The sequence below is a fragment of the Vidua chalybeata genome, chromosome 6, assembly GCF_026979565.1.
Source record: "Vidua chalybeata isolate OUT-0048 chromosome 6, bVidCha1 merged haplotype, whole genome shotgun sequence".
NCBI lineage: Eukaryota > Metazoa > Chordata > Aves > Passeriformes > Viduidae > Vidua > Vidua chalybeata.
Genome location: NC_071535.1, coordinates 61,291,853 through 61,305,321, shown reverse-complemented (window position 1 = coordinate 61,305,321; position 13,469 = coordinate 61,291,853). Strand labels below are relative to the sequence as shown.

General features: G+C 43.0%; 2 protein-coding genes and 1 long non-coding RNA gene across 4 annotated transcripts in view; 1 reads left to right on the top strand and 2 right to left on the bottom strand.

The window, feature by feature from the left end:
• The window catches only part of IMMP1L (inner mitochondrial membrane peptidase subunit 1), a 32,217-nt gene extending 19,592 nt beyond the window's left edge, over positions 1–12,625 (bottom strand). The window contains exon 1 of one of the 2 annotated variants that reach the window (XM_053946052.1): positions 12,555–12,625. Coding sequence is in view for 1 of the 2 variants with exons in the window: in XM_053946051.1 (XP_053802026.1) it covers positions 9,476–9,489 (14 nt within the window). In the remaining variant the exon portion in view is untranslated. Of the gene's footprint in view, positions 1–9,475; positions 9,619–12,554 lie in introns of those variants that run through there. The other variant, XM_053946051.1, reaches the window with a different exon arrangement.
• LOC128789822 (uncharacterized) lies at positions 693–8,117 on the bottom strand. The gene is made up of 2 exons (XR_008431534.1): positions 3,285–8,117; positions 693–3,178 (listed from the first exon to the last, which is right to left on the bottom strand). It is a non-coding gene; the product is annotated as an uncharacterized LOC128789822 (long non-coding RNA).
• Positions 12,626–12,677: 52 nt separating the features above from the next.
• ELP4 (elongator acetyltransferase complex subunit 4) overlaps positions 12,678–13,469 on the top strand; it is a 139,130-nt gene continuing 138,338 nt past the window's right edge. Inside the window, exon 1 of the mRNA XM_053946050.1 lies at positions 12,678–12,831. Coding sequence (XP_053802025.1) covers positions 12,678–12,831 — 154 coding nt within the window. The remainder of the gene's footprint in view (positions 12,832–13,469) is intronic.

Below are 13,469 nucleotides of genomic sequence, written 5' to 3'. Positions count from 1 at the left end.
ACAACATCTAGAGAATGTGCAAACCTACTATGTCAACAGCTGTCAGGTTGTAACTAAAATGTTTTTATTATGAAACTCCAAACAACAGCTCTACAGCTCAGAAAACAAGTTTCAAAGTGATTGCAAGCCGTTTCCTTTTGGATTTTGGGTGACACAAACAGGGACAGTTACCCTGGACACGTGTTTCCCTGGGATGCTTGTGAGTAGATTTGGGAGCTATTCAGGGAAACCCAGGGCTCAGAGTGAGCTTTGCCTGCTGCCACAGCTGCCATGGCAAAAAGCTAACCACGAGGACAGAACATGAATGAAGAGCTCTCAAATTTTGTTCCCAGTTCTCTTAAAAGAAATTCTTAACTCCTGAGACATGGATTTCACCAACCCCTTCTTAAAAATGTAGTACAAAGAATTTAAATGCTCAAGGTTATTAGATTTTATGATAACGATTAAAAAATTCTTAGTTTTATATAAAAGCTTTTGATTACTACCCAAGAAAGTTAACTTCCAATGAAGCACATATATACATGGATTATACAATCTGACCCTGGCAAGGTACCTCCTGAGGATGGGAGGGTGTTTTAAATGTTAAGGTTCATCTTTAGATGAACATTCATTCCAAAGAACTAAAATCCTGAACGTTTCCATGTAGTTTTAAGTAACAACTTCTAGTTAAAAACTGGTTGTGGCAAGTCCAGTAAAAAAAAACACCAGACCAAACTAGTTTATTTAAAAAGAAAAAAAAAAAAATCCACACAGGAATCAACTTGAGCATCATTAAAATAGAATTGTTTCCTCTGAAAACTTTGTATCATTACATTTTTGAAACAATGTCATATTGTTGACCACACGGAAGTAAACAGCTGAACAGTTTTCCACAGCACACAATTTTAATACAAAGCACCATCAGCAGGCAACTCCACCAGATCAAACGTAAGACCATTGAGTACAATAAAACAAATTATTTAAGTCACAGGCCCCTTGAAAACTTAATGGCTCTGTAGTATAAACATCCTTATTGCAGAACTAATGGCCTAAAACCTGTTGTAATTACTTCCAGGTACTACCTACTATCATATAGCAGGTAGCTGAAAAATTTCTACTGAAATCAACACTGGTTAAAAAAGGTCACACATCCATACTTATCACAGAAAACACAATTTGGCTATTTTACCACAACTGTATAGATGTAAAATACACAGCAAATAAAATGCAAAATGTAATTACTAGTATCTTCTGCTCCCTCTTCCTTCCATAGCCTATGCTTTCATCACTCGGGTTTTTGTTTGTTTGTTTATAAAATTAATCACAGCTAGCAGGGTAGAAATCACTTGGAGCCTCATGAATGACATCCAAGAGATGGGAAAGGATTAGTTCTCAGTTGCTGCCAGTTATAGCGCCAGGTGGCTTTTTCTGCAGCGAAGGTGTTACCGATAATCCCATTACATTGGTACTAAATCTTGCAGACATCAAAATTATCACCAAGGTTCCTTTTCATCCCATCCTTTCCAAATGACTGGAAGTCGCTTCACCTGAAAGAAGTCAAATCCACATGCAGCTGCTGTTTTAGCAGCCAGCGGACTCCCTGAGAATGCCAATTGTGATCCAATTTCGCTGTGCTGGTGGCCCCCTATTCCCTGTCCAATAATACATCTGTTAAAAAATCCTACAGCTACAAATCAAGTTTAATCCTACCAGGGACCTCATGTTGGTCTTGTCTTCCAAAAAGGCAGCAGGTTTTGCCGTCTATCTCTGCCAGTGTCTGGGGAATACTCTTTAAATCCCAGCTCTACTTAGAAGAATAAGCTAAGGATCACAAAACATGACCTCAAAAACCCTGATATGACTATATTCTGACCCAGAGGCATTCATTCTAGGTGAAGATTAGAACTTTGCATAATAAGATTACACAGCAAGTGAATGATATCAAGGGACTATCCATATGCAGCCGCCTGGTTTTCTATAGACAGCCTGTGCTCTGCAATATGCAGTGCAGACGAAACAGAGCTTGGGCTTTCTAGCTGAAATAAAATAGATTCACATAAATTAGTTGGCCATTTCCAGATTCCTAAATCCCCTATTACATCTTTTATTGACAGCTCCTGTGAGGATAGCACAAATGGTATTCTCTTTGTACTCTTTGCTTCTGTAGCACTCGCACTCTGAGGGAAATGTACATAGGTTGTCTAGAAATTAACATCTTGTTTGCTGTAATCTTGGATTACAATTAGCTGTGTACATAATAAAATTAGAAAATCAATGAGCAGATTTATCATTTCCAGAAAACCAATGGTATTGCGAAAGACAATTTAATGTGGCGCTGAATTTTTAAATACAGGAAAATCAAAATTGCAGGCACTGAAAGCATGACTAAACAAATCACTGCACTTGGCACTAAATAGACTTTTTACTTTCATAAAAAATTTCTGGTAGCATTTGCTTTATATAATGTTTCCCAGTTCTGGAACTGAATATGTTGTGAATTGTAGTGAATTGTAGTGTATGTCATTGAGTATGTAGTGAGAGATTATCAGTTTTTCCTTCCACAACACAAACTCTTCTGCCAAGTTCTCCACTTCTAACCAGACACCTTTCTCCATGCATAACTTGTACCACCTCTTTCCCACAGAATTACTCTGAAATTACTTTAAAAAACAATCCAAAAACCCAAACCAAAGAAAAAACTCCACACTGACTAGGCCATTTAAATATTTATGTTTGAGCTGTTATTTATATTAAATTATTATTTTAAAACTTCTGCATGAAACTGACGTTACATGTGCTAGAAGAAGGAAGTGTGTGTATCTTGTTTATTTGGATGCTTCCCATATTAGATACACAATATGCTTTAAATATATATAAATATACAAAATATAAATATACAAAATATACAAAATGCTTTAAATATTCTAATTATAATCGGAGGATTCTGAACATCTAAAGCAAAATGAAGAACAATTTTCAAAAGGTCCCTCTGTGCTGGAGATCAGAAGAATTGCTTTTTATTTCCAGCTGTTGCTTTACTCTGGAAGAAACACTGGACTTGGTCTGGCAAATGTGAGCAAGCTTGGTGATATTCTGGAAGAGATTACTTTTTTACACATTATCTCTACGAGGCACTGGCAGTTTGTCTCCAACGAGAGCTCCTTCAGCTGCTGATCTCAAGCTGACAAGGAGTTTAATCCTGTAAACATAACACAATTGGCTGGTGTTAAATAACCAGAGACTACCGACAAGAATGAGCAATTTCCCAACACAGATTTCAGGTAGTTCTCACTGGTTCTATTTACCTTTGGGAAGCAGCTCCTAACACTTGCACAACCCTGAATAAAAAGCTGCTTTAATGGCCAGATGCATTCCAAAGCCTGTCCTCCTCTGCAGCTCCATTCACTCCTCTTTGCTGAACACTGAAATCCAGACAGCTGAGCAAAGGCACGGTCATACATGGCAGGCCTGGGCCTCAGGGATGCCAAAATTCACTTTACAGTCTTCTGCAACAAGGTCAAAGTCAGGACAAACACCAAAGGTGTGGCAGACACCACAGTCACCTTCCTGGTAACTGAGAAAAACGGGCTGTGCCTGCGTCACAATGGTCAAATAACTACATGTGTTTATCTTCAATTTCAATACATTCACTGCCTTGAGACGCAGACATATAAACATTGGAAATTCATTTCAGTTTAGTAAGACAAAGCCTAATTTTCACATTAGGCACTAAAAATCTACAACCCTACAGAATCTGAAGTTGCCCTTGGCTCATGTGTCCCCTGTGCTTCCCAGCTGACACATCTTGTGGAAAGATGATTTTGGAAATACTGCTCAAAGCAGCGAATGGAAGAGGGGTGAATAACTTCCCTGTGCACTGAGAACTAAAAAAGCTGTTTACTTAAAATATTTTGTCATTACAAAGAGGATGGTTTGCTGGTAAAATCCAACAAACCTAACAAAAACACCACAAACAAAAACCCAAGCCCCTCCACATCAAACAACCCCTCCACATTTCAGTACACCATCACCAAGACTATTTAGAAAAAAACACAATTGTCTCCATCTTATTGCCAGTGTTGGCCTCAGAGAGATTGCCATCATTGAAGAGGCTCCACATTAGTGTAGAAACACAGAAATCACAAAGAATCAAATCTTTAAACAAATAGGAAATCAAACCTGACAGACAATTAAACCGTAAACAAACCATTGAACATCTGAAAAATACAAAAGCAAAAAACAAGACCACTTTTAGCACTGTCAGAAAATAGCAGTGAAGAATCCTTCTGCATGTTTATCAATACTCCCCAGTTATGAGCATCACCTTCTAATAAAATAGCTCATGCACACTCTGCATTAAAAAAATGTGTTAAAAAACAGGAGAAAGGCAACACAGTCAGACAAGAGAGTGCTCAGTATTTATTTTTTCAAGTTACCTGAATAGAAGAAAAATGCAAATCAAGTGCTTATCACTGCTGTTATTCTGCAAAAATGTTGACTGCTTTCCCAAACTGATTTTTAGTTACAAAGTTCTAAATACACACATGAACGTGGACTCCAGGACTTTTTTTCAGAGCAAAGTGGTACTTCATGAGAGTTTATACAGTAAAAATAAAGTGTAATCAGTATTTTTTCTCATTGCTCAATAAAATTTTATTCGTTATTTCTGAGCTGTTTTATGTGTAAAACACAAGTTCTGTAAGGTCTTCTCCACTTAGAGATACAAGTATAAAAAAGTTCCAAACATCAATAGATGAGTGCAATGATATTCAGTCTAAGTTAATCCCCAGACATCCAAATCCATGAATAAAAATTCATCAGTTTTAAATACACTGAGCCTATTAAGCAAGAACAAAAGCATATGCACAAAAGAGCTTTTAATATATTTCAAAGCCCACAAGAGCCATGGTCTCATTAAAATTATAAATTACACAAACATGGAATAACGATTCAAACTGCAGTGCAGCTAAGCAGATTACAGCAAACCCCGCGTTCCATATGATAACACACCATGGCCCTCCCAGATGGGGGCTTGGAACAAAAAGGCCATCACTGCAGCTAGGGAAAACCTCCTTGTGATCTCTGCTTTCTGTTCAGCAGATGACAGCCAAATAATATGTTGATTATTCTGTTTGTGCTGCTAAGCTTGTAAGATGGAATAAAAGCGATATGATCTATTGTGAACTCCATGCTAATGTGTTGCTCCACTCATAAATAATATACTGAATCTATTCTGAAACTATCTTTTTATCTGACTTCCAGGTTTTAAATGCATGAACTAAAACAGAAAGCCAGCATAAGCTATTATTTAATTTGATGCTTTAAAATAAAAGATACAGCTGACACAATAATAAATGTGGAAACTGACTACTTAGGAATCAAATAAGTAGAAGTGCCTTCCTCCAATTTAGCAAATGATTCTAAGCTGAGGTGCTGAGCACGCTCCAGCCCCACAAACTGCACCCTCAAACGCATCACCAAGCAGGGCCTGCATGGCTCATTTTACCACAGACACCCACCCAAACAGGAGTTTCAACTGAGGACACAAATACTAGCAAAACAGGAAAGCAGTACAGAAACAATCACTGTATAACTTCATTAGTACTGCCTCCCTGAACTGCCTTCTTAAAAACTATTTAGGTTTTTAAGAAGTGATAAGATTTTATTTCATCTGCAATTGCTCATCTGGTTTGTTCCCAAAGTACAGAACGTGGCTTGCCCTTTCTTCCATAATACATTGCTTTTCTAAAAGGAAAACCAGTGACTGGTCAGACAGCTCCTTTCACAGATATTTTCTGCCTGCTAAGAAGATATTGATGATATTCCTACAACTTAATGTTTGTGAATTTCAGTTCTTTTGTACCAGAAATGTTAAAAATTCTATTAAAAAATCACTGTGGCTTGGCAATAGCATGAGAACACCAAGATCAAACAGTGCTTCACACTTCGAGGACCAATGGAAGCACAGTCAAGAAATGGTGTAAGCACGAGGCTTCAAGAATGTCCAACAGTTTTTGCAGAAAAATAAGAGCAGGGTGCAAAAAAAAAAGAGCTTCATTACATTTCTTCCTCTGCTAGGGACACAGTCACAGGTGTAAATCACAGAAATATTGAAAACACGGCTACTGAAGAGACACAGGTATTCTAATAAACCTTAGGGCTAAAACTTCAGATGAATTACCCCCTCATTGCAAAGAAAGAAGACATTCTATTCTTTCCACACAAAACCAAGACAGGACTTTGAAACAATTAGTGAAGCTCACACTTCCTGCAGCACCCACAACTAAATTAAACTCACAATTCATTTTCAAGATTATTGTTCTGCAGGTTTCAGTAATATTGTGTGTCCCATTTGCAAGACACTGAGTTATTCTGCAGTAACCACTTACAGGATTGTTATTTCTAGGACCTTGATAACATTTTGGTTTCCCTCAATCTGTTTCAGTATCTACACTTTTAAATGTTAATTAATTTTTATTCCTTTTACATATATTGTCTCACACAAAATGCAATTTAGTACAGGAGGGGGGAAAATAGGAAAAAATGGCAGCCCTGCTCCCAGATAGATGCCCCTGAAATGGGGTTCCCACAAATACAGCACTTCTGGCATGGAACTGGCAGGCTCACTGTAGGGGATGGAAGCTGAATCCACTGAGATAAAGAATGATGATTTGCTAAAATACAGCCTGGCTACAAAAAAAAAAGCCAGATATTCAGCGCTCCCTGATGGTTTATTTCACCAAAACGTTATTCTAAATTTGAAGCAGTTTAAGTTTGCCTAAGTAGCCCGTTGTGAATCTGGCTTTACAATGAGTTTTACTAGGCTGCTTGCTTGTCTTATATCCAACTTCATAACTCACACTGAAAAACCTCAATTTTACTGCCTGACTACTTAAAGGCCAAAATGGCTATTTTCTTCATCTGCCCCTCAGGGATGTAATTAGTTCACCATTCTAGTCAAACTTTTTAGAGCAAGCAACACACAACTCTGCAGAATTATTTACTGCAGCACACCCTGGTTCATGCCCCACTCTGTGGATGGCCAGAGTGCTGTGAAAGTTGGTGAGAGCTGAAAAACCAAGCTAGCATTCCTGTCTGGAATATCTGTGGGAGACAATAACCAGAAAACATCATTGGTCAGTACTCTGGAAACCTGAGGTTCCTTCCATGTTTGTGGGTCTCGCCAGGAAGTATGAGAAACACAAGGAAAACAATCCCTATTAAATACAGCACTGATCTGTATGATGCTTATCAAGACACTAAATTAAACTCACAATTCACTTTCAAGATTATTGTTCTGCAGGTTTCAGTAACATTATACTGTATAGTTCTGAAATTACAGAAACATAAAGTAACTTTTAAAATAATTTCTTATCTTCAGCACATACTACTTTAACTCATGTGTCCTAATTTGGCTCTATTTTAAAAGCTTTAAAAAGTTTAAAAAGTTTTTTGGTTCTATTTCTGTTTAAATTTGACACAGGTTTATATTTTTTCCTGTTGCTCAGGATACCCACAAGGATGAATTTAGGTAAGAGGCTTTCTGAGTAAGATCTTATGTTTTATGAAATATCATACAACTGCAAGTCCTAAACACTCCAACTAATTCTTTCATTTGCCACAGACTGACTGGATAAGCAGTCTTTAAGCTTTTTCACACTGAAAAAAACAGGTCTTTTGGTGTCAGAGCTTCCAGGATTAAACATTCTTCCCAGTTGCTGGCTCATGGCCTGAAGATCCTGCACTTTCAAACTTATCCCATTCTAGCTAGTTCAAAGATCAGGAAAATGAAGCCATCTTCTTTGCAGCCATAATCCACGACCCATGCTGTTAGATACTTAAGAACATCTCAAAAGCAAACTACCTTGTTTCAGCTCCCAGCAGGAGCTCAGCAGGGCGTGGGCCACATGATGGCAAGGCCAGCCTGGTCAGGTGACTGGGTGGCTAATCTGATTTGGTGACTATAAAACTTTAATCAGTACAGTCTAATACCAGCACATTCCACAGCTGATGAGCCAAGCAGCCTGGCGATGGAACAGCAAACACTAATAAATCAGAACTGCCACTAGGATGTGGTTTTCTGGTTCTCTATCCCACAAGTAAATCTGACAGAAAAATATCACTGAAAACTGGTCTGGCAGACATACATAAATGAAATAAATTTGAAATAAAATGGGCTGGCGTATTCCAAAATGAACGGCATTTTGTTCAAAGAGCATACATGAAAACTTCTGCAGCACAATTAAAACCCAGCAAAACCTTTAATTTGCAAGCAAAGACAACAGAACACATCCATCAATAACACCCTGTTGTTGAGGAACACTGCCCACACGGGCAACCCACGTGGTAAAGAGAGGCCAGGACAACTCTGCTTCCTCTTATTGATGCCTTCTGTCCCTGTGTGGTCACCAGAAACTGATGCCTTGGGAAGCTGACCTGGAGCAGAGGCTGGACAGAGCTAAAGAACAAAGCAGGGATTGATTCCAAGGATCTCCTCCATGGATCCACCTTGGGCAGCACCAGAGCCCAGCCAGGGCTGCAGCCAAGAGGAACCAAAATGGTCCCAAAATGCACGAGCGCTCCCGGGGGCTCTCACTGGGATCAGCTCTGCTCCATTTGCACCTTGCACTTCATTGTCCCATTCCAGCTTTAGCCCAGGCACTCCCATCCTGCTTGTTTTTCTCTCTCCAGCCCACGCTGTTTGTGCTCCTGGGCCTGAGCTTTGGATCATTTGTCCTTGGTGCCCAGCTGGAGCAGGAATTGTTTTGTCTCCCTGCTCTGTGCACAGAGCTCCCCATCCCCTCATGTGAAGCTCAGAAGTGCACACTGGAGCAGCACAGAATGTGAAAAATAGAAAAGCTGAACCTGAGGCATCATTATCAACCACAAACAGCCAAAGCACATTTCAAGGGCTGCTATTCTGGGGACACCAGGAATTCCCCCAAGTGTGTGGGCTACAGTTTTGGAAGAGAAATGTCAAATGTTCCTGCAGATCAAATTCCAAGCATAACCTTTTCCCAAATGTTCTGATTGCTCTCTTGCTCACCATTGTATTCCCTCCATTTTCTTTTTCCCTTAGGGAATTTTCACCCAAAATCCTCTTAATCCATCTTAGAGTCTGCATTTCACACAGACAAGTAGCTGAATTGGAGCAGCAAGTTTGCAAGAAGAGGAAAACAGAGAGCTTGATCTCTCCACAGCACAGTTAGGATTTGCAGTTCAAACTGACATCCCCATTTGACCAGGTCTACGTGACAACATGTGAGCTGCGAGGAAGGAAAGTTCATTATTCTACAGTTTGAGACATCCCAAAACAGACAAAAGCTGATTAAACTTTCTCCAGTGAGATGAGTACAACCCTTGGCCATTGCCATAGCTCAGCTGAAAGAAATAACTTCCTAAGACGCTTCCTGAGCACTGGAAATCATTTCCATGTTCCTTAGCTTCTCTGCATTTCCATTCCACCCCTAGAGCAGGAACAGCAGGGTTTATCTACCTCATAATGTGCATTTGGGGATTAGGGTGATGTCCAGAATTACAGTTCCTGTGGTCTTGCTTTCTGCCAGACAGCAGATCCTAGTGGGATCTTCTACAACGATGACTGAAAATTCACCCTTTCAAAACTGGACATCTGCAAACCTTCATATCATTCAAAAAAGAGTGAAAAAACTCTTGTTATTCCTGCAAATGAAACACCATTGATTTCAAAATAATTAACCAAAATAAATATGAAATTACATTTCCATTAAATTAGTTGTTCCTCTGAAACCTGTCTGACCTACAGGTAAATTCAGATGTAAGCAGTATTTTCATAAGCACATATGCAGCTGGAAAGCTTTACTGTATTAAAATGTTAACATTGGAAAAATCCCCCACCTATTGAAAAATAGTTTATTTCCACTCGCTTTCTAAATCAGTTGGACTTTAACTGCACACATCAGGTTAAAATGTGACTGGGGAAAATTGAACAACACAAACAGAACTACTGCTGTATTTTAAAAGTTCAGTTCTACTGAAAAAAGTTGTATCTACAATTTTGTTATATATTAAACAGTCTCTCCTGCTGTAAGTTACAATGTAAAAAATTTCTCTGTATTTGGAAGGATATCTACAAAAAAAATTGTAACAAAAATGTCACTTCATATAAAAATCAATTCTTTCTAATGTAAAAAATCCAGCTTTTATTCTGAAATAACTACAAAGTTCCCAGCTAGCAAGAGCTGGGAGGTTGGGCTGCCCTTTTCCATGCAGCTCACAGGATGGCACAAAATAAAACAATGAAGAAAGTCAATCAATAGCTCCAAGCCAGGTTAGTGAGCTCAGTCAGCCCAAGGAGGGAACTGACCAGCACCAGGGTTTGCTGCATTGGGAACAGAGGAGGAGCAGGGAGTGGAGATTTCCTCTTTTGCAACCCTGACCCACTGGATCAGATCCTGAGCCACTGAGATTGCCAGGAAAGGTGCAGTTTATCCAAGAAACACTAAAAATGGTAGGGGCATGGCACAAGCGTCCCCATTCCCAAAATACTTTCATTATGTGTGTTCTCTTTGCAATAGGAAAGAAAGAAAAAAAAAAAAAAAGAGAGAAGGAAATATTTAGCCTCCAATTTTAATTGGCCTGTAGGAAAATGAGGTTAAAAAGTATAAAAAAACCCTTACATGTCAGGCAAGTAGCAATGAAAGAACAAAAGAGAGGGCTCAGCCCTGGATGTATATTTACACCCATCCTGTGAAGTTAAGACAACCTTCAATAGTGTATTTTAACAAAAAAAAAAAACATAAATAAAGCCAGGAAATGCTTTGTGTTAATGAAGTAAGAGAAAATGTACTGCTGGGAATGGGAAAAAAACCATCCCAGAGATTGAGTTCATCGCTGGATTCTCTTTCTGACAGGCAAGCAGTGACTTATCAAAGATATCCTTATCACTGGGCCACGAGCTTCTGAAAGAAAGCTGTCCAACAGGTATCCTGCAACTGCTGTGTCCCACACAGCTGCAATATTCAGGGACTGGGGCTCCACGAGGACAGCACAGTAAGAAATGGCAGAGTCACTGCGATGTTTAACAGTGGAGAACTCTCCCTGAGCTTCAGGCAGACAGAATTCACACCACAGGATCCCACTGGCAGAAAGAGATGCCCAAACCCTTTTAGAAGAATTGTGAATTCTGCTTTGGGTCTTTATTTTGTTGGCCTTTCCCATTCCAGATATTCACACCTCAGCGGTCACATATTACAGAAGTGAAATTAAACACCTACATTTATTTCTTGCCATGCTTCCCAAGCTCCTTTCATTTTCTCCTCTGCAGACAGATACTTCTAACTTTCACTAATACTTAAGTATTATTCAGTATCTCACAGTTTAGCAGAAAATACAAAATTTTAAGACTACCTGATACGCCTGCTAAAAGAACTTGACCTGTCCACTGCTTAGCATGTGTGGAAATTTGGCCAGCAGCAAAAAGAGCAACAAGAGATGCGTCCCTGGCTTTCCCCAGCCAGGGACACATCATGCTGAAGTTTCATGCCCCTGAATTTGAATTGGCTATGAAGGAAACACTCTGAGGTTCAGGACTGCCCACATATTGCTGCTCTTTCAGGCTGTTTATATTTAACATGAGGATTTTTTGTCCCTCAACTAAAAAGAGACTCAAGAACCACAGGTGTTCAGCAGTTTGGCTTAGAACAACAGTAAACATCGTTCATTGGAATTCAAGAGTGAGAGTGAGGGATTATAGTATTAAAGCTTCACTTTTCTATTCTGCTAGTACAGGTGTCTTCAAGCAGCTTGGGATGCCTCTGAATCACCAAAAGATGAAAAACAAATATAAAAATACTCGTGGTAGTGGCTGTTCTGTATGCTGACAGGGGCTTCCCTTGCCTTCAGAGCACCACAGAGCGTTGACTGACAAAGCAAAATCCTAGAACTTGTCAAAGCATTTTAATGTCGTTTAACTTTTTCCACCACACGTCTTGGTCCACGCTGGTGCAAGATCCTGCTCCCAAGTTAAGGCATTAAACCACACGCTCGCTACCGGTCCGTGGCTCTGCACAAACAAGCAGGGACCCCAAGTATACTCACGGATCATGCCACACGCAGCTGTGTAAATACATTTTACAAGTACTTTTCCCTTGCGGGCTCTTTCCCAAGGGGCTGATGCCGCGCCAGGCGAGCCTGTCCGCCCACGGCCCGGCCCTGCAGACCGGGACAAGCGGGCTGTCCCCTCCACAGCCCCCGTACCGCACTCCCCGCCCCGATGCGTGCCCGCTGCCGGCCCCCTCAGCCCCCGGCACGGCCGCGGTGCCCCCCGGCCCCCTCAGCCCCCTCAGCCCCCGGCACGGCCGCGGTGCCCCCCGGCCCCCTCAGCCCCCGGCACGGCCGCGGTGCCCCCCGGCCCCCTCAGCCCCCTCAGCCCCCGGCACGGCCGCGGTGCCCCCCGGCCCCCTCAGCCCCCGGCACGGCCGCGGTGCCCCCCGGCCCCCTCAGCCCCCTCAGCCCCAGCACGGCCGCGGTGCCCCCCGGCCCCCTCAGCCCCCTCAGCCCCAGCACGGCCGCGGTGCCCCCGGTGCCGCTCTCACCTCCCCGCTCGCCGCCGGGCCCCGCGGCTCCGCACGTGCCAACAACGCGGGCTCCCATTGGGCGGCGGCTCCCCGAGCCGCTCCCCCATTGGCGGAGCCCGGCCCGGCCCTCCCGGCCCCGACATGGCGGCGGCCGGCGGGGCGCGGGGCCGCACCAGCTTCCAGCGCCGGCCCGGGGCCGGCCCGCGGCCGCCCGCCCTGCCGGGCACTCGGCCCGCGCTGCGCCACGGGCAGCTGCTGCTCTCCAGCGGGCTGCCCTCCCTGGACTGTGTGCTAGGTTGGTGGGAGCGGGACTGGGACCCGGTGCTGCGCCCCCGCCGCCCTCCCCTTCGCCAGGCCCTGCCTGCCCTGCCGTAACCCCGCGGCTGCTCCCGAGCCTTCTCCTTCCTCCCCACAGTCCCGGGGGTCGCGGGGAGGGCGGGAGGGGCAGGAGGACGGGGGAGGCAGGGCGCGTTTCCCCGGAGCTTGCGGAGGAGCCGTGTGCCGCGCTGCCATCGCTCCGGGCAGCCCTGCGGAGCGCGGAGCTGCCCCGCGAACCCGCTTAGGGGCACAGGGCTGGGCATTGCCCCAGGAGGGCTCCAGGGTTTCGGCTGGAAAAGCCGAGTGTGCTGCCAGGGTTTCTCCTTGGAAAAGCCGAGTGTGCTGCCAGGGTTTCTCCTTGGAAAGCTGTGCGTGATGCCAGGATTTCTCCTGGACAAGCCGTGTGTGCTGCCAGGGTTTCGGCTGGAAAAGCCGGGTGTGCTGCCAGGGTTTCACCTGGACAAGCCGGGTGTGCTGCCAGGGTTTCACCAGGACAAGCCGTGTGTGCTGCCAGGATTTCTCCTGGACAAGCCGTGTGTGCTGCCAGGGTTTCTCCTTGAAAAGCCGTGTGTGCTACCAGGGTTTCACCTGGACAAGCCGGGTGTGCTGCCAGGG